Source organism: Mytilus trossulus, unplaced genomic scaffold (assembly GCF_036588685.1).
Source record: "Mytilus trossulus isolate FHL-02 unplaced genomic scaffold, PNRI_Mtr1.1.1.hap1 h1tg000085l___fragment_1__unscaffolded, whole genome shotgun sequence".
Taxonomy (NCBI): domain Eukaryota; kingdom Metazoa; phylum Mollusca; class Bivalvia; order Mytilida; family Mytilidae; genus Mytilus; species Mytilus trossulus.
Window position 1 is genome coordinate 5652624 of NW_026963295.1, and position 26343 is coordinate 5678966.

The following is a 26343-nucleotide window of genomic DNA, read 5'->3' on the forward strand; positions in this document are numbered from 1 at the left end:
CGATCGTCATTAGCTAACATACGCATCTTCTTTTTATGCAAACTGCAGACAGTAAACTGCAGATTACAAAACAAACATAAAACACTTGAGACTGTACAAAACCAACTCACAAAATATCATAGGTGATTTCAGGTGCTCCAGTAGGGTTAGCAATATGTTCTACTTGTGACGCTCGTTCAAATTGATATATAAAATAATAAACAATTAATCTTGAATATATTGTTCATATAACATGTGAAATAATATGATAACCTACATGTACGTTACGAATTTGTGTTTTTTATTTTATTTATTGATTTAAATTATGGTCCAGTATGGGTAAAGTCTAAATATGAATAGAGTTGGTCATGGATCGTTTCCTATGTATAAAAGTTAAGTAAAAATACCCTTTACATTATCTCCAAGATGACACATAGTCATACATGCAGTTAATACAGTAAACATAATACATGTACGCTAGCATATTTAAATTTTTTTTTGAAACACATTAGTATACCGTCATTTTATAACACTGGTTTTTAATTTATTTCAAAACGTAAAACCCTGACGATTTTAAAACAGTCATAATATACACAAGAAACATAAAATACATTAAAAAAACAACATGCATTTCTGTCTACTCATTTTCTCTTTTGTTTTTCTCTCAAAAAAAATGTATAAACGAATATAAATCAAAATACGACCTTTCAACATGTTAAAGCATTTTAACCATAGAAAATATAAAAAAAAAAAAGAACAAATGAACAAGTTATGTCAAAATAACGCGATATATCGAAAGCAGATTATTTTGCATTAATCTTTTTTAAGCTTTCATTATAAGCTTACACGACTTGTTCATTATTTCATCAAAAAGATTTTGGTTGTAATTAACCTTCAAAACAAACGTTTGACCTTACACCGGAAGACGTCTGATTGTACAAATGTAACATAAACATAAATAATTAAAGAAAACTCTTGAAAGAGCATTGAGATCATTATATACTATGACGAAAATATTAATAAAACAAAAACTGAAAAAAGAGAAGCACTCTATAAAAACGAATGATTAATAGTAAACAAAAACATTGAAGACAAAACAAAACGTTGAGAGAAGGGATAAAGGCATATAACTTTGAATAACACCTCCGATTATCAAGCCAGACACGTCATGTTCCTGCTGTTTAAAATAGTCTAGGGTGTAAAGGTAGAACATCTCACAAAATGATCCCCATTCAGAAGTTGTTTACAGACAACACAAAAATGATGTGAATTAAAACATCATAAGAGGTGCACAAATGCTCTACAATGTACAGGCACTACAACAGTGCATTCGTTTAAGGAATTTTATAATGCGTTGCAGACACAAGATATATATCCCTTTGATTAAATAACTGTACATTTGATGACTGTTTGGTGATTACACTATAAGACAAGTTGTGTCATTAAAGAACAATCTTGAGAAAGGCAAATAAAATATTAATTAGGGTGATACCTAACACTTTAACTAAAATTAATTTGGCTCGTTTAATTTTCTTAAAATTTTAACAAAGTATTTACCTTGACCCTTTGACAAAAATATCAAAATTTCAAAAGATTTGAACCAACCGTTTAGTCAGAAAAATTACACTGGTTATATAGCAGCTTGACAAACACTTATTTTGATCATTGAGAAGCTTAATATTCCCTTAAGAACACAACGTCATTAAAACGTTCTTTTGATTTTACAGAGTTATCTCCCTGTAGTGTTAGGTACCACCTTAATGTATCATCTGTATTTGGGACAACTCTTTTCTGTCTTTGTATAATTGGCGAATACTTTCAGCTAATCCGCCTTCGCCAACACTTTCAAGGGCAGATAATAACTTATCAACCTTGTTGTTCTTCAGTTGATCGAGAGCAGTCTTTAGCAATGTGAAAGCTTGCCTGTTACTTGATGGTACTTTTTCACAAATCTGGTCATATTGAACCTGTTTCATATCTAGATGAAGAACAGTTTCAAACATTTTGTCTGCATTAAGAAGCTTTCCTATAGCCATTATACCTTTTTCTGTCAGGAAATCTGAAAGAAATTTAATTGTTATGAAAAATTAGAGTAATTTTACGAAAAATATTCATATTTGAAGATTTTATACGATGTATAAATTAACATAGTTGATTAAACATGTTAAAAGACAATTACAAGAAGAAAACATAACTCTAAAAGCGAATGTCATGAAATATTGAAAATAATTCAAAACATCATCCCATTTATCTTTTTAGATGAACACCAAAATGTGTTATAAATATTTATCAAAGAACTTAAGTTGTATATATTTTGCATTAATCCTAGTTAAAGTATTAGCATGATAAAATTCTTTAAAACAAATCACATATAATTATCTGATTTAAAAACAGGATGCACACTGCTAACTGGATTATCATATTAGTGTACACAAGTGAATATGGCATGATTGCCAACAAATATAAAAAAAAAAGATAAGTGAAACATATGTGAACACTGCATACCTTTAATATAATTGTGTATTAAATTATACGCAATGTATATTTTATCAGTTATTTATGACATGCCGAATTATAATTTGAGAGCGTTGAAGCTAACAAATGTCTACCATTGAAAAATCTCACCAGTTCGTCAAATGGAGACTCTAATATCAATACAAAACTTATATGTATTCAGTGCAGATATTTTATAAGTAGCCGGATGGAAATATGACTTTTGCTATGTATCGATATGGACCGATTGCAGGACCAACGTTGTAATTAATTGTATAGCTATAATTTGTTTTCTTATGAGTTAGACTATTAAAATAAATTCAGTATGTGTATCGTTTTCATACCATCTTCACTGCATTGGCGAACTGACAAGGTTGGTTGTCTGCTAATGTAACTTTTTCCCTTCGGGGACGTCATTTGATCAGGTCGTGCCGTTCTAGCTCGTCGGTCAGGAGTATTGTGTCCTTTCAGTAGAGTTGCATTTGCGTATTCTTTGGTGCTCAATGTATTATAGCTTATTTCATCGATTATTTCTTGATCTTTGGTGAGTAACAAAAGTCCATAAACATCTTGATCAATCTTGTGTTTAATTTCGACTACGAATCGGGTAAAATTTTCCGCGGAGTTAGGTAAAAATGTCAGGTCTAATCTTTTCCTTGATGTAAAGCGTGGCAAGCCAAAACACCCTTTCAAATTGATATCAATTTTAATTTGTGGTTTGAAGACAAAATCTTTGCTTATCCAGTTCTTGAACAGATGAAAACCCCTATCTTCGCAACTTTGGCAAAACGCTTGCATCTTTGATTTTTCAATGCATGCCAGCAAAACAGTGAGGCCACGTGATGTCACATCGTTTACAAAGAATAGAATTTTACAAATTGACGTATGACCATGCATTTCCTCGATTGTTCCTGATAATTTTAGAGGGCCTTTCTTCAGTTCTTCCTTTCCAATCAAAGAAACACTAGTTCTGAAATAGATTAAACCCGGATTATAAATTATGAAGTCCGTGGTGTCTATACGTCATCATTATCGACCACTAGAGTATAAATAAGGTAAAGAAAAGTCCCCATTCAGGAGCCTCTGGTCAATGTTAGTTGTATATGGATTTTTTTTTTATCTAAATTCATTTATCTGTTTCTGAGTTTTGTGTGACGTCCATTTTCACTAAGCTAGTACATACTTGTGTGAAGTAGCCAGTTAAAACCCTCTTCCGTTAGCGTATTTTTTTGCTATGCTTAAGACCCATTTTTCGCCATTGGCAGTTTTTGCTCTTTGATAGGGTAGTTGTCTCTTAGAATACATTCTCCATTTCATTTTCCTTATTTTAGTGAAATTCAATCCTCGTTTCAATGTTTAGGTTAAAACAGATAATGGTTTCTTAACGTAATTAAGGTAAAAGATGAATTGTTTCAAAAGCAAAGGAACTTACCCAGAAATCTTATCCGTTTCAAAGACTGCAGTATGGTTTTCATCAACGGTGACCACGTTATCTGTTAATGTAAACTGACCATTGGTGTTCTGTCTAAATAGGCGGTAAACATAATCTTCATCTGTCTCGTATGGGTTTCTTATATCGTTGAGTGGTAGTTTGACTTGAACCTTCTTTTTCAATGGTGTATTTCCAGATGTGTACAAACAATCAGAGATTGCCAGAATTGCTTCTCCTTTCTTACTCCGTTCTTCATACTGTCTTCTCAAAATCTCTTTATTCACAGGAATAACCTAACAAATAGATGTTTTTTAAAATGTGTGAAACTATGACTCCTTCTCCCATTTCAAGCAAAGTAAAAATGTGATAATTTTCGATATTAAATCGAAAAAGACAGCTAAGTGTTCTGTGTATGCATCATAGCGTGTTTCAATTTTTTTTTTTTACCTTGTGAACAATTTTGTTTTTTTTTCAAATATGGTTTGTTGCTAAATTAGAATTTACTTGGATTTCATAAAGCATTGAAAACAAGTGTTCGTAAAAAATACAAAGACGTGTGAAATTCAAATTTTCTTTTTTTATTTAGATTGACAGTTGGACATGAACGTTCAAATTGACCTTAAATTACTTTGGCTTTTATTTTGATTTAATATCGCACGTTTCGTATTATTTATACAGTCATATTTTTCATAAGTTTAGTTTTAAGCTTTGAGAGGAAAATCAGAAATTAACGCATCGGACGTAGAAATGTAAAGTGATTGTTTTATTATGAAGATTTAATTTTATTAATTGAGACGATGAAGCTCCTATTGAATTTTGTAACCCTACAATTAAATCACCTGCATACAAACATTTGATAAAAACAATGTTTTCACGTTAATGGTAAACTATTTCTATAAATTTCAGAACAAGGTAAATATCTAAACATAGTCAAGTAAGATTGTAGTCGATTACAACCGATCGTAACCTTCTTATCGCGACTCATTTATAATTGAAATACGTACGTGTAAACATATTGATTCTTCTCTCTGGACAGCACCAGGAGGGAAAGTAATTTGAATCCTCTTGTCAGTTTGGGCAATATACTTGTAACCAGTTGGTAAAATATTCACCCGTTCTTTTATTGGATTGGATACAATACAGAGTGCATCTAGTTTGACTGTGTGAAAGGTCACTAATTTCTCCTGAAGAAATGTACATTTGAAATAATCAGATATACATGTTTAGTTAAAATTGTGTGCAAATTTTAAATGTTACAGTCGTTACATGTATAAACACGAATATTATCTAGAATCAACTATTGTGCCGGCTAAATAATTGCTAATACTTTATAAAACAATTCAACTAGTTATTAATCAAAAATATTTACGCTTATATATCGTTGAAACCTTTTGTCTGAACCATTTCTGTATTGCCCAAATACTTCTTCTTATCTTGCATTTTTGTATCTAGTTCAAAACAATTTTAAGGTAAGATCCCCAACATTGTGGAAACTTTACTTACATGTTTTACCCCGCCACATTATGTATGTATGTACCTGTCCCAAGTCAGGAGCCTGTTATTCAGTGGTTGTCGTTTGTTTTTGTGTTACATGTTTGTTAACGTTCATATTTTATATAGATAAGGCCGTTGGTTTTCTCATTTGAATTATTTTACATTGTCTTTTCGGGGCTTTTTAAGCTGACTATGCGGTATTGGCTTTTCTCATTGATGAAGGCCGTACGGTGACATATAGTTGTTAATTTATGTATCATTTTGTTCTCTTGTGGATAGTTGTCTCATTTGGCAATCATACCATATCTTCTTTATTTTACATTTACTGAACTGTGATTTTCGATTGGATGGATACACAGTTTTTCTTTGTACTCCTTATACTGAGTTTTCATATATATTCGTTGGTTCCTTATTTTCTTGGATATCGTGAATACAGGAGAATCACGCATGAATTTGAATGTTCAACGAATTCAAAGTTTTCTGAAGGCATTATGCAGACTTTGCCAAAACCACGAATTTAAATATCCACGATTAATCAAGTTTCCTTTAATCCACGAAAATATACATCAAGCAAGCTACAATCAACACATCAACTTTTGTGTATGATTTATTTAAGATATATTGCACTCAAAATCGGTCCTGAAATTTTTTAATCCAAGTCTAATGATGGCTGTGTATGATTAAAATTTGTGTCATCATATCAACTACATTACAATGGTAAACTACTACTAGTATGCTTCGCCGGAATATCATCGAACGATTTGTATTCAGAGAAAGACTTTTCCATATTTTTTAATCGGTATTTCATTGTAAATTCTTTTACGGTATTTGATAACGTAATGACAGATGAAAAATACCATTATAATAAAATCTGATGGACGCCATTTCAATATCAAAATTGATTGATATATCGATTGATGGTGTTAAACCCAATTTTTTGCACTAGTGACTTTTTTAATGGCGGCAATACTTAATTTACAGATGATGCAGGAATGTCTAAAGACAACCACCAACCTTCAACAGGAAAACCGACAATTATAGTAATTTTACGTGCCTTGTGTGTACCTTTGTACCATTGTTCCCTAAATTTCAGTGTTGATAGGTTATTGATATATGTGTTAAACTATTTACACCACCAGAGTGGTTATCGGAACGCAGGCATGAATCTGATGTACATAATTATAATACTGAAAACAATTGATCGGAAGTTGTGATCACATAATTATAATTGTTTCTGTCTTAAAAATAACCAGTTAGAGGTTGTTTGAATAATATTGATCATCAGCGTGTTATTTGTATCCTGTTCTTTATATGTCTATGACAATATGGTGTATGGTAAACGCCACTGAGCAGTCAACATATTGATAAATATGGGTTAAGACGGACCTACACGCTATTACATAGAGAAATATTATATACCTTTAACGAAGCCTCAACTAAACTCCACTTTGGTCCAAATTTAATGTAGGCCTTCAAATGCAGAAACTGATAATTTATCTCGTTTGGAAGCTTAACTCTCACAGTAATCATTCCAGAACTATCCTTCGGAAAACTCCGATTAGCTTTTGGATCTTTTGGCTCAATATGGAAAAAATCTGTCTCAAATTTGTAGTTGGTTAACGCAGCATCTGGTTTGTAAAAACGTTGAAAATCGTCAGATCTCCATCGTTTTGCTTGAAATATGCTGGAGACATCCGTTGATGAATAAATTTGTATTCCGCATCCAATATCATAGAAAGTTCTATCAATGAAATGCAAAAAAAGTTAATCAATTCCTTAAAAAAAATTATAAAAGTAATTAGTTTTTAACTTTCAACGGATGGCACATGTTGGTCAGTGTATTTTTACCATTACGGAGTGCGTGCAATTGTCAGTTTGAATTTTACTCTCGCGTTTGAAAAACCAAATGGTATCTACCACCTTTTATTCTTGCATTTGTCAAGTGATGTAATGCATTACATTCTGAATTAAAGGCATTGTAATACACATAAAAAGTAAAATCACAAAAATACTGAACTCAGAGGAAAATCAATTAGGAAAGTACATAATCATAGTCCATAAAAACTATAGCAATCGTATACATAAACCTACACATGCCGGCGTCAACCATCAGCATCTATCACTGATGTTTGCCGGTTGTGGTAAAGAAAACTTTCAAAGCTGCCATTATACTAGCAATATTGGACGCAGTCAACTTGTCATACATATCTGTATGGTGTGAACGGTTTTGGACGTACGAGAATCGTGCATAAGCATTTATCGGTCGTATGTTAGGCATTTGTCGAACGTAGATGAAATTCACGCTACGAAAGAAAAAAAAATCCTTTGAACATATTTGATAAGCAACCCTGTCGTATTAGACACGATTATCTGTGGCTTCGGCATGTCTGCAACGTGTACGTATGCTTAAACTACTTCTGGATAAACTAGATCTTATGATACCAACAACATATGCCACTCTATTGTGTGAGCAAGTTTCGTTGAATGTCAGAATACGCTAATAGTTATCAAAAGTACCAGGATTACAATTTTATACACCAGACGCGCGTAAAACGTAACACTACAAAAGACGACGTTACAAACACGACGTTCAGGTAAAAGTCAAAATAATTGCTTAACGATCTTAAGGAGCATACACCATGCCCTAAACGTGTCACAAACGTATATGTAGCGTTTAACAAATAGCGTGTACCGTATGTAGTACGTAAGTGTAGCAAACAGGTAAACGCTTGACAAACATTAGAGCTAGATGAATTTGTTTATGCTGCATACACATTTCCTGGAATTGTAGCGTTCACCAAGCTTATACCTCTGCATGTGGACCTTCTTTAAACTTGTTCAACGCGAGTTTAACAATTGCTTATCGTTCCTCTTGCATGCATCTAACGCATACGGTCTATACGCTAATGTATGATGCCGTCATTAAATGAGTTTATTGGTTCATTGTTGGATTTTATAACTATGATGGTGCACTTATTTCTTAATGATTTTCAAAATGTAAAATTTCATACAAACCCTGTAATCTCTGCACGTTTATCTTCAGTTTTTGGCTGGGGGATCAATGTTGACCTGTATATAGATATATAAGATACAATAACACAACCTAGAAAAACAATAACTGAGAAACACAAACATAAACAAAAATAAAACGAGTTCTTAGGTCCTGCTAAAATTTTAAAAAACCAACTCTTCGTGCAGTTTATGTAGATTCAGCCATAAGTAATATTTGTAGATGTCGCGTTATATGGTAAAGACAAGAGTGTTACTACGACAATATAAACGTGCATTTTTACACCAGCAATGAAAACCTTCTTTCCTTTACGGGTAGACTTTATATACATAAATTAAGTGGTACAAGAAAAGTAAAATGAGTATGTTAAATTTGATGTATGCCTTTTTTATGATTCTTCGTTACATTTGTTGTTTTTATAGTGATATTAAGATAATAACACAATATTGACTGCTGTACCCCTGTTTTTGACATTTTGACTCTTTGAGTATGTTTGTTTTGTTCATACATCGTTGACAATGTAATGGAATTTGATGCGACTGTCATACAAGTGAGAGGTTTGGCTAGCTATAAAACCAGGTTCAATCCACCATTTTCTACATTAGAAAATGCCTGTACCAAGTCAGGAATATGACAGTTGTTATCCATTCGTTTGATGTGTTTGGACTTTTGATTTTGCCTTTTGATTTTTGATTTTCCTTTTTGAATTTCCCCGGAGTTCAGTATTTTTGTGTTTTTACTTTTTTATATATTTACGTGAGCTATAAAACCAAGTTTAATACAAAGTGTTCTGCTACAGGAAATGCCTATATCAAATCAGGATTTTGACAGTTGTTTTCTATTTGTTTGATGTGTTTGAGTTTTTGATTTTGTCATTTGGGTAGCGATTTATCGATATAATTTTCTTTGGAGTTCATTGTTATTACACTTTTACTGTACTTTCGTAATACAAAAACATATCTAATTTTTTTCAACACTAACTCTTGTGAATTTTGCGGTGGCTAATTTTCACTATGAAAATGGTATGTGTTTCTAAGGGAACCAACAAAATCAAATTCAGCACATTTTTATATATAAAATAGACATAATCAAACACATTGAACTTATTTTAAGAAAGTTTGAGTTCATTTAGGTTCAGTGGAATTATCGAAACATACTCAATAATGTCTGGTGTTCTGCCGTTGACTTTTTGTTGCATAACTGGTTTTGCTATTTCTGTTGACCTGTAACATCGATTTTATAAATTGACTAATTACCACAAATTGACATCGATATAAAAATTGACTAATTAACACAAAAAACTATGCAGGCTTTCTTTTGTACCTTTATCGGTATTTGTTTGAGTTACTTCATATAACATTTGATACATTAGTAAATATATGCTAAACTTAATCACACAATTTTACAGAACACGCTGTGAGGGAACATTAAACATTAACATTAAACATGCTAAAGTGTTTATGAATTTCGGTCAAATCGATATAGTTGCAGAGGTTATCAACTGCAACGTTTTTTTCTGGAAATGACTCTTCAGTCAAGCTCAGATCTAAAACATTAGAAAGCAAAAAATGATTTTGATATCATTGTAGATCCATGATTACGCAAAGGATTTCCCAACTACAGCTATGGTTATCTTTTCCTTGGCGCACAGTCCTCCGTTTTTGCAAATACTAATGTTTTGAAAACAGTAATTTCAAAACATGACCATATAAATAACCGGTTGATAATAAACTTGGTTTTAGATTGATTTTCTCACTTTTCCATAGTAAATTTAGAGAAAATGAACAATACAGTGATATACACATGTAACTAGTTAATATAAAGTAAAAACAACTACTACATTGTTTTCTAGAGTACTTAACGTCAACTATCAATGGCATCTATTCTTCAGATTTTAAATGAAGCAGGTTTTTTTTAGGTGTTTTTTTTTTAGCGATTGTATATATTGTTTGACACCACCTAGACTGAACAAAAATGTTTTAACTGATATCCACAATTTAAGATTTGTATGGAAATCACTATCTGAACGCTTTTGTTAAAGGTAATATCAAGTTTTCTTAAAACTTATTATTTTTGTTTGATTTTCCGCATGATGTCTACTCATAACGATATCGAATCGAATTCGAGGAAAACATACCGAGATCGAAAACAGAAAATATAGTTACAATGTACCTTTTTTATTTAAGCTTTCCAAATAACCAATATTGCCGTGTTTCTTGCATACTAATGATAAGCATAGATGCATCTATCAAGTATGTACCATTTTTAATCGTAACTCATGTTTACATATTATAAGACGACTTGAGCAACTATAACATCTGATACAGGTTAACTGTTTATAACGTATACAATTATTGTACGTTGAAAATACATACTTGAAAATATCTGAACTATTGTCTTCGTCAAGCTCTGGAATTCTTTCTTCTGCGTCTGTTTCTGAAGTTCTGAATGTATGTATAATATAACTCACACAATGATTATATAAGAGAAATTTTCGACTGATATATTTGGTTTCAGACGTTGAACACCATTTGTACATCCTTTTTGTCGTAAACTGTTTTGTTGGTTTCGACTTGTTAAATCAGAAGTCTTATAGGATTTGTATATTCGAAGTCATGGGTTTGTTTGTTCACGGTTTTGTTTGGTATATTTTCAAATAACATTTTTTAGAGCCATTTTTAAAATTCAAAAATGTTAAAAATAATACATGAAATGCAGCAATTCATTATAAGATATGTTACACGGGCAAATATCTTCTTAATAGGGATTATATTTTAAAGGAGGTTCAGTACTCAGTTTCAAAATAACAAGCTTCTCTTAATACTAGTATATATTGATAGGGGATTATTAAAGGAACAAAAAGATCATAAAAATATATAGGTCAACATGCTTGTTTTCGAGATATTCGAGTACGTACCTTTCATCAGATTTTATTCTTTTCTTTAGAATAGTATTCAGGGTTTCTGTTAATTTGTTCACCATCATCTTGAAATCAAAGTCTGATTTAGCGTGTCTGAACAAAACAAAAACACAAACGTTATTAACGTAGCAGGTCAGGTCATATTAAGATACCTAGAACGAGAATTTACAAAAATCCAGTTACGGAATGATTTCAAACTTCCATTCAGACTTAAATAAGTCCTGTGTAAAATCATCAAATCGCAGGGTGTTCAAAATGTGAACATGGTAAACTAATTTTTAATTTGCGCTTCTGCAAATTCACATTATATGAATGGTATGACCATTAGTTGACCACAGTTAACATTAAAGATTTTGAAAACTGTCTCTGTTTATGGCAACCGTCTTTTTTGGCTGACTTTAAATATATAGTCACTCACCAGAATAGGTTTTCAAATTTGGCAATTGTCTCCTTTGCCTACTCGTGCTATTTTAATGATAGATGAGAGATATCAGACATGATACAAAATAACATGTCGATCCACGTTGCCTCACATTCAGTAATGCATTTGCTTTCATAGAAAATATTTTGGTATGTTTTTGGGGGATGGGAGGGAAGATTTCAAATGCATTTACGAGCTTTTACATTCTTCAATGTATCCAAAATTCTAGAACGATTATCAACTTTATCTGAAATTATGAGAAATAAAATTAATTTCAATGTATCTATCTCAACTGAAAGAATATGGTAAAAATGTATGGATGTATAGAATTTGCTAATCTCCTTACTTAACAACTAATCAACCTAAATAGAGTCACTGCCTTATAACACAGTATAGAAGACTTAATGCAATTTACAATTTGATAGTTTGCTTTTTTATGTTTTAAGAGGAATACAGTAATGAAGCAGACATTAAAACTTGTCATATACTTAAAATTGAGAAAGGAAATGGTGAATATGTCAAAGCGACAACCATCCGACCATAGAGCAAACAACAGCCGAAGGCAACCAATGGGTCTTCAATGTAGCGAGAATTCCCGCACCCGTAGGTGTCCTTCAGCTGGCCTCTAAAATATGCATAATAGTACAGTGATAATGGACGTCATACTAAACTCTGAATTATACACAAAAAACTAAAATTTAAAATCATACAAGACTGACAAAGGCCAGAGGCTCCTGACTTGGGACAGGCGCAAAATTGCGGCGGGGTTAAACCTGTTTATGAGATCTCAACCCTCCCCCTATACCTCTAGCCAATGTAAAAAAAGTCAAAGAATAACAATACGCACATTAAAATTCAGTTCAAGAGAAGTCCGAGTCCGATGTCAAAAGATGTAACAACAGAAAATAAATAAAATGACAATAATACATAAATAACAACAGACTACTAGCAGTTAACTGACATGCCAGCTCCAGACCTCAATTAAAATGATTGAAAGATTATGTCTTCATCAAATATGAATATCAGGTACAATCCCTCCTGTTAGGGGTTTAGTATCATACTATCATAAAATATATGAGAAGAACATAACCCGTGTCATGCCAACAACTGTTTTTAGAATACATGTGTTTAGTTCCGATGCAAAGACCCTATCAGTGAATCAATGTTGAAGCCAAAATATGCAATCTTTAATGACCTGACAACAGTATCGTAACTATATCCCTTTTTTATAAACCTATTTAAAGGTTTTGTTAGTTTCTGAGGAGAATACTGACATTTTTGTGCTTTATAAAGAATATTTCCATAAAATTTTGGATGTGAAATACCTGAACGTATAAGATGTCTGCATGTTGACTTATATTTACGAATTATTTCCTTATACCGGTGATAAAATTTAGTAAATGTTTTGACCAGTTTGTGATATCGAAAACCCTGGTGTAATAATTTTTCAGTAATACATAAATTTCTCTCGCTAAAATCTAATACGTTGTTACATACACGAGCGAATCGTACAAGTTGAGATATATAAACACCATAAGATGGTGACAAGGGAACGTCACCATCTAAAAATGGATAATTAACAATAGGAAATGAAAAATCATCTCTTTTATCATAATTTTTTTTATTAAGCTTCCCGTTTATGATATAGATATCAAGATCGAGGAAAGGGCAGTGGTCATTGTTATCATTAGCTTTATTTAAAGTAAATTTCTCTAGTTTACATACTGAAGTCGTCATTATTGAGAGCCAATATATCATCCAAATATCTAAAAGTATTGTTAAATTTTTGTATCAAATGTTGTTTTGATGGGTATTTGCTAATTTTAGTCATAAATTGTAACTCATAACAATACAAAAACAGGTCCGCAATAAGTGGTGCACAGTTAGTCCCCATTGAAATTCCAATAACTTTACGATATACGGAATCTCCTAAGCGAACAAAAATGTTATCAAGTAAAAATTCAAGCGCATAAATAGTATCAAAGCATGTCCAATTGACATAGTTCTTTTGTTTATTGCTACTAAAATATGATCTAAAAGAGTTTGAACATATGTACTCGCATTCAGACTTTTTAAATGGCCAGTTAATTAGGGATGTGATTTTTTTCTTAATAAGAATATGAGGCAAAGTGGTATATAGGGTAGACAAATCTAAACTTTGAACAGATTCAAAATCACCAATATATGCATGCAATTTATCAAGTACTTCCAACGAGTTTTTGACACTCCAAAAGTAATTAATTCCACTATTTTCAAAGGTCTTATTTGAACAATTTATTATCAGGTTGTACCAAGTGTACTAGTAAGTAAAACAGACAATTTAGAAGTTGAACAATGGCTAGAAGATGAAATAAATCTGAGAACACTTCATGTTTACCTGTTTTCCGATAAAAATTTGAGATTTTGCTTCAATCGCTGAATAATTCCCAAAGTGTCTTTGTCATATTCAATTACATCCCTAAATAGGAAAAACACGTATCAAAACAGATTATTATTTATGATTAATGTTAATGCTGAACAACTCTTCATAGAGTCAACTGTTTTCATCATTGTTTGTAATTTCTCAACTTCCAGTGTAGTCAATCAATAAGTATCATCAAAGATGGTATTTTTTGTATCGTTTATCTAAATTCGACGTTGTATTCTCATCGAACCTGTGAGATGTGACGTTCACATGTTTCTATTGGCTTGCTTTATTTCATCAAAGTGCATCAGTACATTGTAGGTTAATTTACTGACACGCGACGGGTGCCAGATGTGGCGCACGATCTGCTTATTCTACCAGAGCACCTGAGAACACTACATGTTAACGATGGTGTTCGTGTTGCTAAGTCTTTTTTATGTTGTGATTTTTTTGTACTATTGTTTGTCTTTTAGTTATTTAATTTTGTTTTAGTTTTAATGTCCTTCTTCTATCTAAAGCCTACATCATACTGTTGTGCTTACTGTTCAGGGTTATTTCCAGAATTTATCTTTGAAAAACATCAACCAATTACTTATTACTGCAGACAATGCAATCATAATGAATTATAAATAAATTATACATGTAATAGATTTGGCTTCCAGAGAAAAAACAATGACTATACATATATAACTTGTACCGACAAAACATATCAATTTCTATGACTTAGTAATTTATAACATAAAATTGAGTAATCCTTTTACAGTTACACTTTGAGATTGAATAGTCGATAATCAACCTTGTGATAACAAAATCGCATACATTCTGAAGCGTTTTTCACAGAATACCTGTGTCGTATCACATTTTGTTTTTTAAGACAATATTAACTAGAAAACAATTGATTTCAGTTGCTATAATTCATATTTCAAGATGAATTGAAGCCGATAAAATATATATGGTCATGCGCACAAAGTGTGTTTAAATGTTATTTTTTTCTCCCTTTATTGTTTAAACCTCACTAACAAGCTTTCGCCTAGAATTAACTTTTTTTTTTTTCACCCAATCAGAAATCATACAAGATTGTATTCTAAGAATCATCCTGCGATAAAAAATAAAACTTGACGGTAAAATGTTAACACTCAATTGATCTCTTGAACCATGATTATCCGTTGCAAACAGGTATTACATACCTCTCGGAAAGTATATTTAAGTATGTATGTACATTCGTTATACTTTCATTTAAAAATGTTTCTTCGGTTGAAGTTGGCGTATCACATCTACAATTACAAATAAATGTTTTATAAAAACTATATTTAACAATATTTGAAAGATTCAAATATCAGGTGGTACTAAATAGCTTCGAGAAAAGCATGGCGCTTATACATTAGTAAACACTGTCATACAATTGAAGCATTAAACATAAATTGATCATGTGGGTGACAATGTTGACGAATACATCGTTCAAAAGTAGCAAAAACTTTAAAGTTTGAAGTGCATTTAATGTACATAATACAGATGTAACTAAAACCATCATAGATACAAAGAATGAACATGTTTGCAATATTTTGTATGTTTTTTGGGGTTTTTTTTCACTCTGAATTCCTTCTTTCTTTCTTATAAGTGAATCGGTTGTGGAGACTCTGATTAGATTTAATAATTTATTTGAAATGTAATAATAGTTCCACGAATCTATATCTTCATTATGGAGTTGAACACACCAAATAATGAAAGGCCGAGTTTACTCATTTTCCGAATTTCTGTTACTTCTACATTTACGGTTTTTTGTCTTGATACCTGATTTGTTACCACACTTTATATGTTTATGTTGACATTTTTGCGAATGAAATATTTTTTGCTACATATACACCTACTTTTTTAGAACACTTTCCCTAATTTCTGCCAATTTGAGAATAAGTTGCTCTGTTTGTGCTTTATTAAAGGGGTCCATTCCTAGAAAAGAACAACCGATAATTGTCAAACATTTATTGTACATCGAAACCTGACTAAACAGAATCCTGTATCAACAGAAAAACCTGTATAAACCAAACATGTTCGTCATATCAAATAAAGAGCTTTGTGAACCTGATTTAACCGAACAAAAAAAGTCCAGAAGAGGTTCGGTTAAAACAGGCTTCACTAGTGTATTAGCAAATCATATTGTAGTGTTTATCATTGCTGACGTTATCACAATTACCCTTAGTTGGAAAAAAAAGTTTTTAAGTTCTCGATATTTGAGGTTTTCTCGAAACGAAATGGATTATGATTTATTATCTGCTAAAACATATCAATCATTTTTCTAAGCATCAAAAGCTCAACATTCTGTAGTAAATGGGTGTTCATCATATTGTCTACCGTTTGGTTTTTTGCTGAATCAACATCTGGTTCGTGTTCCCGCCAAATCATTTGATTTACCTGTGATATTCTGTAACAACATAGACTATACAATTTTAATCGATTGTCATCTCGACAATTGAAGTTTCTCCATTGATGCTCGAGACCCAAAAGTAAAAAACAGGTTTTAAACATTAATCTGATCAAACAAAAATGACCGAAAATAATCCCAAACTTGCACGCATTTATAATCTAATGTTATAAAAGACATTACTATTTTACACTAGTTCCCAATACCATTTGTTTAGGTTTTTCCCTTCCGAATTGATACTTTCAGTTCTAAGTTAACATTTCTCACTTCAAAGTTAATATGAGACAATATACTTATAACATTTGAATGTTGTTCTTCAGGTAAAACCTGTTGTTTCTCATTTTCTTTTTAACATACATTTTGTAACTCAGTTCGACTCAGTGGTGAGAAATGTTCTCTTGGAACTATATAAACAGTGTATTTTAACAATGTAGTGTCCCTATCGGTCTTTTGTTTGTATCAATTTCGTTTCAATTTGCAGAACATTGACATCAGTGAATTTTTGCTCTTCCTTATATTTTGACGTGACAAAAATAATAAGCTTTCATCTATCTGAATTCTAGCTTGTGACAATTATCTTTTTTTTGTTGGCTATACAATTAAACTAAATGAATTAACAATTATCAATTTAAAACGATCATGGCATCATTCCGTTGATTTTCAAATTGTTTAATCAACACATATAAATTATACATGCGTCAAACTATGTTATTAAATTACGATTAACTACCTGGTCAAATGTATTGTGTTACAAGTCGTACCCTTCTGATTTATGATATGAATCTTTGTTAGGGATGCATCTTCAATTTCAAGTCATATAATCTTTCTTATTTAATAATTGTATGATAGATATTAAAGATAACGAACATATAATCATCCGTTGTTTGAAGTACTTTAATGACTGATCATTTATGCAATAATTGGAATTAATTCAAGTTATATGACAGTTTTATATACAGAATATAAAGTGTGTTGTATATATAAATATATAAAAAGATGCTTAAAAGGAAGAGTTCAAAGTATGTAAATAAGCATACAATATCTTAAGGTCTGCTTAACTTAACAATATATCTATATATCTATTTGAGTTTATTCTAAAAAGCTGTGTTGAACTGTTTTGATTATTAAACATCATTAGCTTGCAAAGCTAAATACACAAATTCAAATCGGATGCATACAATAGAAAAGGAGTCGTTTTTATGTTACTGTCAGCTTAATCATCTACAAAATTACCTATTGGATTATCTATGGATATAGGAAGATGTAGTATTATTACCAATGAGACAACTCTTCATCCAAATATCAATTCATAAAAGTAAACCATTATAGGTCTTCAACACGGGAGCTCACACTGAAAAACAAGCTATAAAGGGACCCAAAATTACTAAACGTGTAAAACCATTCAATCGGGAAAACCAACGGTCTAATCTATATAAAAAACGAGAAACGAGAAACACGTATAAATAACATAAGCAAACGACAACTACTGTACATCAGATTCCTGACTGAGGACAGGTGCAAATATATGTATTGCTTTAAATTCAGTTTTCAAAATTAAAAGTTGAATATTTAATCTTTTCCCCATCACAATTGATAATGAGTAGAAATTACAAATGTCACTTAAGTTATCATTAATAAATTTCCCCGCTTGAAAAAGCATGATAAGGAGTCTTTCAAGTCATTTGTCCTTTCCTTCTATTCTATCACATGGGAACATACCTGACCTCTTGACCGCAATTGTTACCGCTTTGAGGATGTATACCTTACATGTTAGGTAATTCTTGGCATTGATAGAAAAGTTCTGATGAAATAGAAGTTTTTTGGGGTTAAAAAATAGCTTAAAAGAACCATTATTTAATTAAATATTATAGGATTTTAAACATGCTGTGGTTGACGGTCACAGCAAATCGAATTCACAAATCACAAATCTTAAAAGTTATATACACCAAAACTGATCTAAAAGTGTTCATGTTTCGTCAAATAACTTTATATTTAACATATGTATATATTGCAATCTTTGAACAATGTTTTTATAATATATTTTGTTTATAACAAATCTACATACAGTGTATTTACCTTTGTCTTGATATGTTCGATGTTAAATCTTCGGTCGATCCGCGCTTTCTGATCAATTAAAGAACTGCTCAGTTTTTTAGACTGTATGAATTGTTTTCGCTAAAGGGACATTGACTAATAATAAGATTCCGAGAAATATGCTATCGATACAGCTATATATATAGTATTAGCAAATCAAATTGCAAGCACAATATGAAATATGAATCTGCAATTGATGACCTCTTGTTACTAGTATCAAAGATCAAATTTTAAAAACAAAAGGGGAACATATACCTAATTGATATCATCATTCATTATCTGATACCATAGATATTCGGTTGAGATACTAATGTTTAGTATTCCCAAACATACATCTATACTCTTAAAATGTTTTAAATATACCAACTGTGTTATTTATGTTTAACTTTAAACACCTATATACTGTAATTATGTCAAATCATCTTTAGTCCTATGACATGAAAACATGCATTTAAAAGCCAAAACGGGAATATATACTTAATTAATATCATCGTTCATTATTTGATACCATTGATATTCTTTTGAAATACTAATGCTTCAACGAATTTCAATGATTGATCTTAAGGAAATGAGTTAAATAGGGAAGTATACAGTATCAACTGCGTACATTTGTCGTGTAATATCTAATATAAAAAAGAGGATGTAGCCTGGTAACAAATCATCCCTTCGTAAATTTTACGGACGCCATCACGAGTTGGTTGACCGTTATGGAATAACCGTTTCACAAATAATATCGGAAATGTTCCTTATTTCGTAACTACAATCCCCATATCCCCTTTCCTTTCATGCATGAATATATATTTGTTTAGGGGCTAGCTGAAGGACGCCTCCGGGTGCGGGAATGTCTCGCTGCATTCTCTTTGACACATTCTCCATTTCCATTCTCAATTTTATGAATGTGACCTACTGATTTAGACTATTTACCGGATTTGTTATCACATAAGCAGCACGACGGGTGCCACATGTGGAGCATGATCTGCTTACCCTTCCGGAGCACCTGAGATCATCCCTAGTTTTTGGTGGGGTTCGTGTTGGTTTTTTTTAGTTTTCTATGTTGTGTAATGTGTACTATTGTTTGTCTGTTCGTCTTTTTCATTTTCAGCCATGAAGTTGTCAGTTTATTTTCGATTTATGAGTTTTACTGTCCCTTTGGTATCTTTCGTCCCCCTTTTACCGAAATATTACGTTAGTCTTATTTGATTGGTTTATTCTAAATAAAGGTGTTCAACTGATTTTGTTCCTAAACATATTTGGCTTTTACATAATTGCTTTTGAACGTTTATGACAAATGCTCCAAAACTAGCAATTTAAACATAAGATAGGAGGACTTATAAGATAAGCTATATAATCATTGCTTTTAACTAAATGTTGCCAAAAATCAGTTTGATATTTATTATTGTCATCGCGAATTATTAAGCCTAGAAATTAACAAACTCACAATGTCTTTAATTTTTTTGAAATACTTCTCTTGTTTGTTCGTCTTGGAGTTCGTCCTTTTTGTTCTACTTATATTTTTCTTGGCAAGTAATGTCTAACATGATGTTCTTGTTTAATTTGCTAGAAATGGAAATAGTTTTTTTGTTGAAAAAAAATACGCCAACAAGAACCTTAATTATATCAAACATTAAGGGATCGAAACAATAAATGTGACGATTAGATATAAAACGATCAGTACAATCACAACTGTGACAGTCCTTGTAATAGTGATTATGATAGATCTGCATATCGACGGGTCAATAACAGTGTACCCAGGTATAGTAGAACAAACCGTCAAATTACACCGATTACATGAGTTTTATATGTCATTGAGTATTTGCATTTCATATATATGATAAATATCAGTAGTTTCATTATTATATGTTGTGGTATTTAAATTATGTTTGGTACTTCTGGCGTTATATTCAGTACATTTTTCATTATGTTCAGTACTTTCGACATTATGTTCAGTAGATTCAATCTTATTTGCAGTACATTATGTAATACCTTCAGTAGTCCCGGTTTCTTTATATCCAGTAGATTATTCATTATGTTCAGTAAAAGCATCGGTATCATATTCGGTTTGTTCAACTTTATGTTCAGTAGTTGTTACATTATGATGATGTAGTAAAAGTCGGGAAGTCAATATTGGAAATTGTCGGGGAAAAAACGAACGTGGATTTTTGACGGACGTTTTATTCATGATACCTTTACGTGATTGGATGAAAATGGAAGAAATGAAAGCAGTTTCAAATCGGTGTGGTTTACGTTCGCAAGTTGGCTATTCCACCAAGAAAAAATAACTCCTGACTTAATTTGTAACTTGTCGCTACAATATTTCGCATATTTAGGTATAAACGACAGAAGAAAGTAAAGGAATGAAGAATAGCTTGTGTACATTTCAGCAGCTATATTTTGACTAAGAATTCTATCAAGTTTTTCATTCCCAAAGAAGCACTGGAATACCTGCTTTAAATCGATTTAACTGTTCTAGAAATTAGTGAGATGTTTAGTGTATCGGAGAGAACAATTTATCGGAATACGAAATTGTATTTAAATTTTAACCCCTACTTTAAATTATTCAGGTTATGTGAAATTGTAAATGACAACTTATCCAAAGCAACGAAAATTCTGACCTGGAATTATAAAAAAAAGATAAGGGGCGGATCCAGCCATTTTAAAAAGGGGCGTCCTAACCCATGTCAAAATAGGAGAGGGGGTTCCAACTATATGTCCTCATTCAAATGCATTGACAGTCCAACAATCACATAAGTCCATCAGTTTTTGATTAACGAAGCGATCTTGCTTCCTTCAGAACACATTTAAAGCATACTATGGCTAATAATATCTGTACCAGATCTTTATTTAATTTTTATATATTGATAATGTCAACAATTCCAACTAAATCAATGTTCATCGTATCATATATCGTGATTTTCAGATCTATTGTAAATGTCTGTAATCATCATATCCATATCGTCAAGCCGGGAATTATAGATCAGAAACATCCTAGTGTTTAAAAACATTCAATTGAGGACTGGGGTTTGGGAACAAACCTTAATGTTTTGTTATGCTAATATCTGCTTTAGAAGAATCACTCCACAGCAAGGAAATTCCACTACCTGTTTTGCAATAACATCATCTAAATCCTCGTCATAAATGTTAGAAAATTCAACTTTACTCAAATTATACATTTTCATATTCCGATAAATTGTTCTCTCCGATACACTAAACATCTCACTAATTTCTAGAACAGTTAAATCGATTTAAAGCAGGGATTCCAGTGCTTCTTTGGGAATGAAAAACTTGTTATAATTCTTAGTCAAAATATAGCTGCTGAAATGTACACAAGCTATTCTTCATTCCATTATTTTTCTCCTGTCGTTTATACCTAAATATGCGAAATATTGTAGCGACAAATTACAAATCAAGTCAGGAGTTTTTTTTTTCTGGGGGAAAAGACAACTTGCGAACGTAAACCACACCGATTTGAAACTGCTTTCATTTCTTCCATTTTCATTCAATCACGTAAAGGTATTCATGAATAAAACGTCCGTCAAAAATCCACGTTCGCTTTTTCCCCGACAATTTCCGATATTGATTTCTCGACATTTACTACATCATCATAATGTAACAACCACTGAACATAAAGTTGAACGAACCGAATATAATACCGATGCTTTTACTGAACATAATGAATAATCTACTGAATATAAAGAAACCGGGACTACTGAAGGTATTACATAATGTACTGCAAATAAGATTGAAGCTACTGAACATAATGTCGAAAGTACTGAACATAATGAAAAATGTACTGAATATAACGCCAGAAGTACCGAACATAATTTAAATACCACAACATATAATAATGAAACTACTGAACATAATAACTAAAGCACCGAACATAATGTAAAAACTACTGAACATAATATGAAAACTACTGAACATAGTATGAAAACTACTGGACATTATATAAATACTACTGAACTCAATGCATCAAGCACCGAACATATTAAACAATCTACATCAGAAGACAGTCATGGCGTTCCATACAAATGCATGTTTTCGGTTTTGATGTTATATTTTTTATTCTCATCGGATTTTGCCTAATGCTTAGTCCGTTTCTGTGTGTTAAATTTTAATGTTGTGTCGTTGTTCTCCTCTTATATTTTATGCGTTTCCCACAGTTTTAGTTTGTTACCCCTATTTTGTTTTTTTGTCTATATATTTAGAGTTTTGACCAGCAGTATACTACTGTTGCCATTATCTAAATGATTGATGTAAGTAGATCTACATGTAATACTCCACATCCCATGCAGAATAATGACATGCAATACAGATCGTCAATGAGCGCAACAAATTCTAGCATCTACCACAAGCTACCAAAATTGAATTTACCATATTTTAATGGCAATTTGTTAAACTGGCAACCTTTCTGGGATGCGTATCAATCAACAATACACGATAACCAAACATTAACAGACGTGCAAAAATTTACGTATTTGCAAAATCAGATTCAGGGAATAGCCGCGCATTGTATCGCCGGTTTACCACTCACAAGTGCAAATTACTATCAAGCCGTATCAATACTGAGAGAGAGGTTTGGTCAGAACCACAAAATCACGAACGCATATATTCAGAATTTAATTGATTTACCCGCACCGAGGTCAAACGCAGACAGTTTGAGAAACGTTTCCGACAGAATTGAGTGTAGCATACGCGGATTAGAATCGTTAGGAACAAACGAGAGTACATTTGGAGCCATTCTTACGCCTATAATATACAATAAGTTGCCGTCCGATGTACGAAAAAACATAACCCGAGACCGCGGAAACGACGACTGGGACATCGAATCATTGAGAACAGCAATAAAGAGGGAGGTATGCGTACAGGTCGCAGGACAATCTACAGGTTCAAGTAATGAAGATTTAGAAATTTTACCGACCGCTTCGTTTATTGCCGAAACATTTAAAGGAAAGAACGGAAAACAGTCACGTAAGAAATGTTTATTTTGTGAAGAATCCCATCATCCAAATACATGCAAGATGTTGAGAAACGAATAGATATTGTGAAGCGAAAAAAGGTATGTTTTAACTGTTTCGGAAGTCAAAGAGTAGCTGAATGTAAGTCTGAATTTAAATGCCGCCAGTGCGGAAAGAGACATCACACGAGTATACATGTACAAGTACATAACACAGAACCAAAGAGCTTGACCGAAAACCAGTATAGTACACAAAAGACTGTAGCACATACCGCCGTAGAGGAAACGCCACTGGAGCTAACCACATCCTTACATTCTACTGTTACTGCACATACAGATGTTTTACTGAAAACTGCCGTAACTCCAGTTTGGTCCGAAAATCGATCGATAATGACAAATATTTTACTTGACGAGGGAGCACAGAACTCATTCATAACTGAAGATTTAGCTAGAAAATTAGAAATTGAGTCCACCGAAAAGATTGCACTGAATATATCTGGATTTGGAGGAAACGAAGGACAAGTTCGTCATCTTGATAAAGCAAACATAGCTATTGAAACAGTTGACAATCAAAGAATAGAAATTGAAGTAATAATTGTACCAAAAATTGCCGCTCCTATTCACACAAAATCACAAAAGGAAATCAAAGCACTGCCATACTTACGTGGTTTACGACTCGCACATCCGATATGCGCAGAAGACAAGTTTAACATATCTTTATTGATTGGCGCAGACTATTACTGGTCAATAGTTGAAGATGAAATAATAAGAGGAAATGGACCGACCGCAGTAAAGTCGAGAATAGGTTATCTCTTGTCGGGACCCGTACTTACTAAAAACGGAAGTACTTCAAAACAGTCAGCAATGCTGAATATTTTGACTGATCACAGAGCCGTTGTTTGCGACTTGAAAAAGTTTTGGAACTTAGAAGCGTTGGGGGTTTCAGGAAGCGATACCATTAAAAGTCAGTCTGAAGTTGTACGAGAATACGGAGAAAAGTCTATAATACTAGAAAATGGAAAGTACACAGCTAAGTTACCATGGAAACCAGATTTCCTTCCGCTGCCTCAGAACAGGGAATAGGTTAAACAGAGGACAAGTAGCGTTATTAGGCGTTTAGCAAACAAACCTGATTTATTAAAAATGTATGGAGATAGCATAAGGGAGCAGGAGAGACGACATTTTATTGAAAAGGTTGAGGAAACAAAACTTCCTACCGATCGACCTGTACACTATATCCCGCATCATCCTGTTTCCAAGGAATCATCTACTACGCCAATACGCATTGTTTATGATTGTAGCTGCAAAGATGGAAGAGATAATCCAAGTCTAAATGAATGCTTAGAATCACACCCACCTGTTATGAATGATATTACGGGAATACTTATGAGATTTCGCGCTAAGAAATATGCTACAACTTCAGATTTAGAAAAGGCATTTCTACAAATACAGCTCGACGAGAAAGACCGAGATGCAACGAGGTTCTTATGGCTTAGCGATCCTACAAACACATCAAGTCCGCTAATAACATATCGCTTTAAGTCCGTACTCTTCGGAGCTACATGTTCGCCATTCATTTTGAGCGCCACACTTCTCAAGCACTTTAAGGAAAATCCGGGGAAACTTTCAGATACACTTGAAAATGGGTTATATGTGGACAACATTTTAACTAGCTTTGATAACGAAAGTGACTTAATAGATTATTACAGGAGATCGAGAGAATTACTTACGAAAGGCGGATTCAACCTACGCTCATGGAATTCAAACAGTCCAAAATTACAAGAAATCGCTAGCAAAGAAAAAACCTTAGACAAAGATGAGCTTACTAAAATTCTTGGTATGAAATGGAACGCTAAATCGGACAAGTTGTTTTATCAAAGTAACACGTTCGAGATGGACAAAAAAGGAAAACTGACTAAAAGATATATTTTACGGCAATCATCCAAGATTTTCGATCCTTTAGGACTATTAAGCCCAGTTACTGTAAAAGCGAAAATCTTTATGCAATCACTTTGGAAGCTAAACTTGGAGTTGGACGAAATATTACCGGAAGATATCCAATCAAAATGGATATTAATTTCACGAGATCTAGCAACGAGCTTAGAAACAGAGATTCATCGAAGTACTCAAACACAGAACGAGAATAACAGAAATTTACCAACTCTTCATGTATTTACCGATGCTTCAACTCATGAGTACGGCGCATGCGCGTACATCTTGTATGACAGAAAACCAACAATAGTAATGGCAAAGAATCGAGTTGCGCCTATCAAGACTATAACTTTACCAAAACTAGAGCTTATGGGGGCTGTAATTGGAGCAAGACTTGATGATCATATCTGCAAAAACTTTCCAGAAACTTTCAGTGAAATACAATTTTGGAGTGATAGTCAAATCGTACTTAGTTGGCTTTCATCCGTAAAACCACAGAGACAATTTATCAAAAACAGAATTGAAGAAATTAAAAGTTTGTGTGGAGATAATGTATGAAGAACTGCAACAGAACGAAATATGGTTTAGTGGACCTAAATGGTTAAACAGCAAAGAAGATTAGCCGACATGGAACGAAAATAACGTAACGTCTAGTGTATGTACAACTATTTCGGAGAACGATGACAAAATTGAGTCTATGGAGAAAAATCAAAATGTATGTATTGGTATAGGAGAAATCATAGATATTGAACGGTACAATTCTTATAGAAAACTAACCCGCATTACCG

At 32.5% G+C, this 26343-nt stretch overlaps 2 protein-coding genes and 1 long non-coding RNA gene across 3 annotated transcripts; 1 reads left to right on the plus strand and 2 right to left on the minus strand.

Annotated features, from left to right (window-relative positions):
• Window positions 1-510: 510 nt before the first annotated feature.
• On the minus strand, window positions 511-11410 carry LOC134699749 (uncharacterized). Its single transcript, XM_063561175.1, has 9 exons — window positions 11326-11410; window positions 10784-10852; window positions 9566-9631; window positions 8414-8467; window positions 6818-7139; window positions 4909-5088; window positions 3905-4197; window positions 2817-3442; window positions 511-2038 (listed from the first exon to the last, which is right to left on the minus strand). The coding sequence occupies exons 1-9, from the start codon at window positions 11391-11393 to the stop codon at window positions 1737-1739; spliced, it is 1980 nt and encodes a 659-aa protein (XP_063417245.1). The 5' UTR covers window positions 11394-11410; the 3' UTR covers window positions 511-1736.
• Window positions 11411-14126: 2716 nt separating this feature from the next.
• Window positions 14127-16102, minus strand: LOC134699810 (uncharacterized). The gene is made up of 3 exons (XR_010103679.1): window positions 16022-16102; window positions 15341-15427; window positions 14127-14207 (listed from the first exon to the last, which is right to left on the minus strand). It is a non-coding gene; the product is annotated as an uncharacterized LOC134699810 (long non-coding RNA).
• Window positions 16103-24766: 8664 nt separating this feature from the next.
• On the plus strand, window positions 24767-26113 carry LOC134699881 (uncharacterized). The gene has a single exon (XM_063561283.1). The coding sequence runs from the start codon at window positions 24767-24769 to the stop codon at window positions 26111-26113; it is 1347 nt and encodes a 448-aa protein (XP_063417353.1).
• The last annotated feature ends 230 nt before the right edge of the window (window positions 26114-26343 follow it).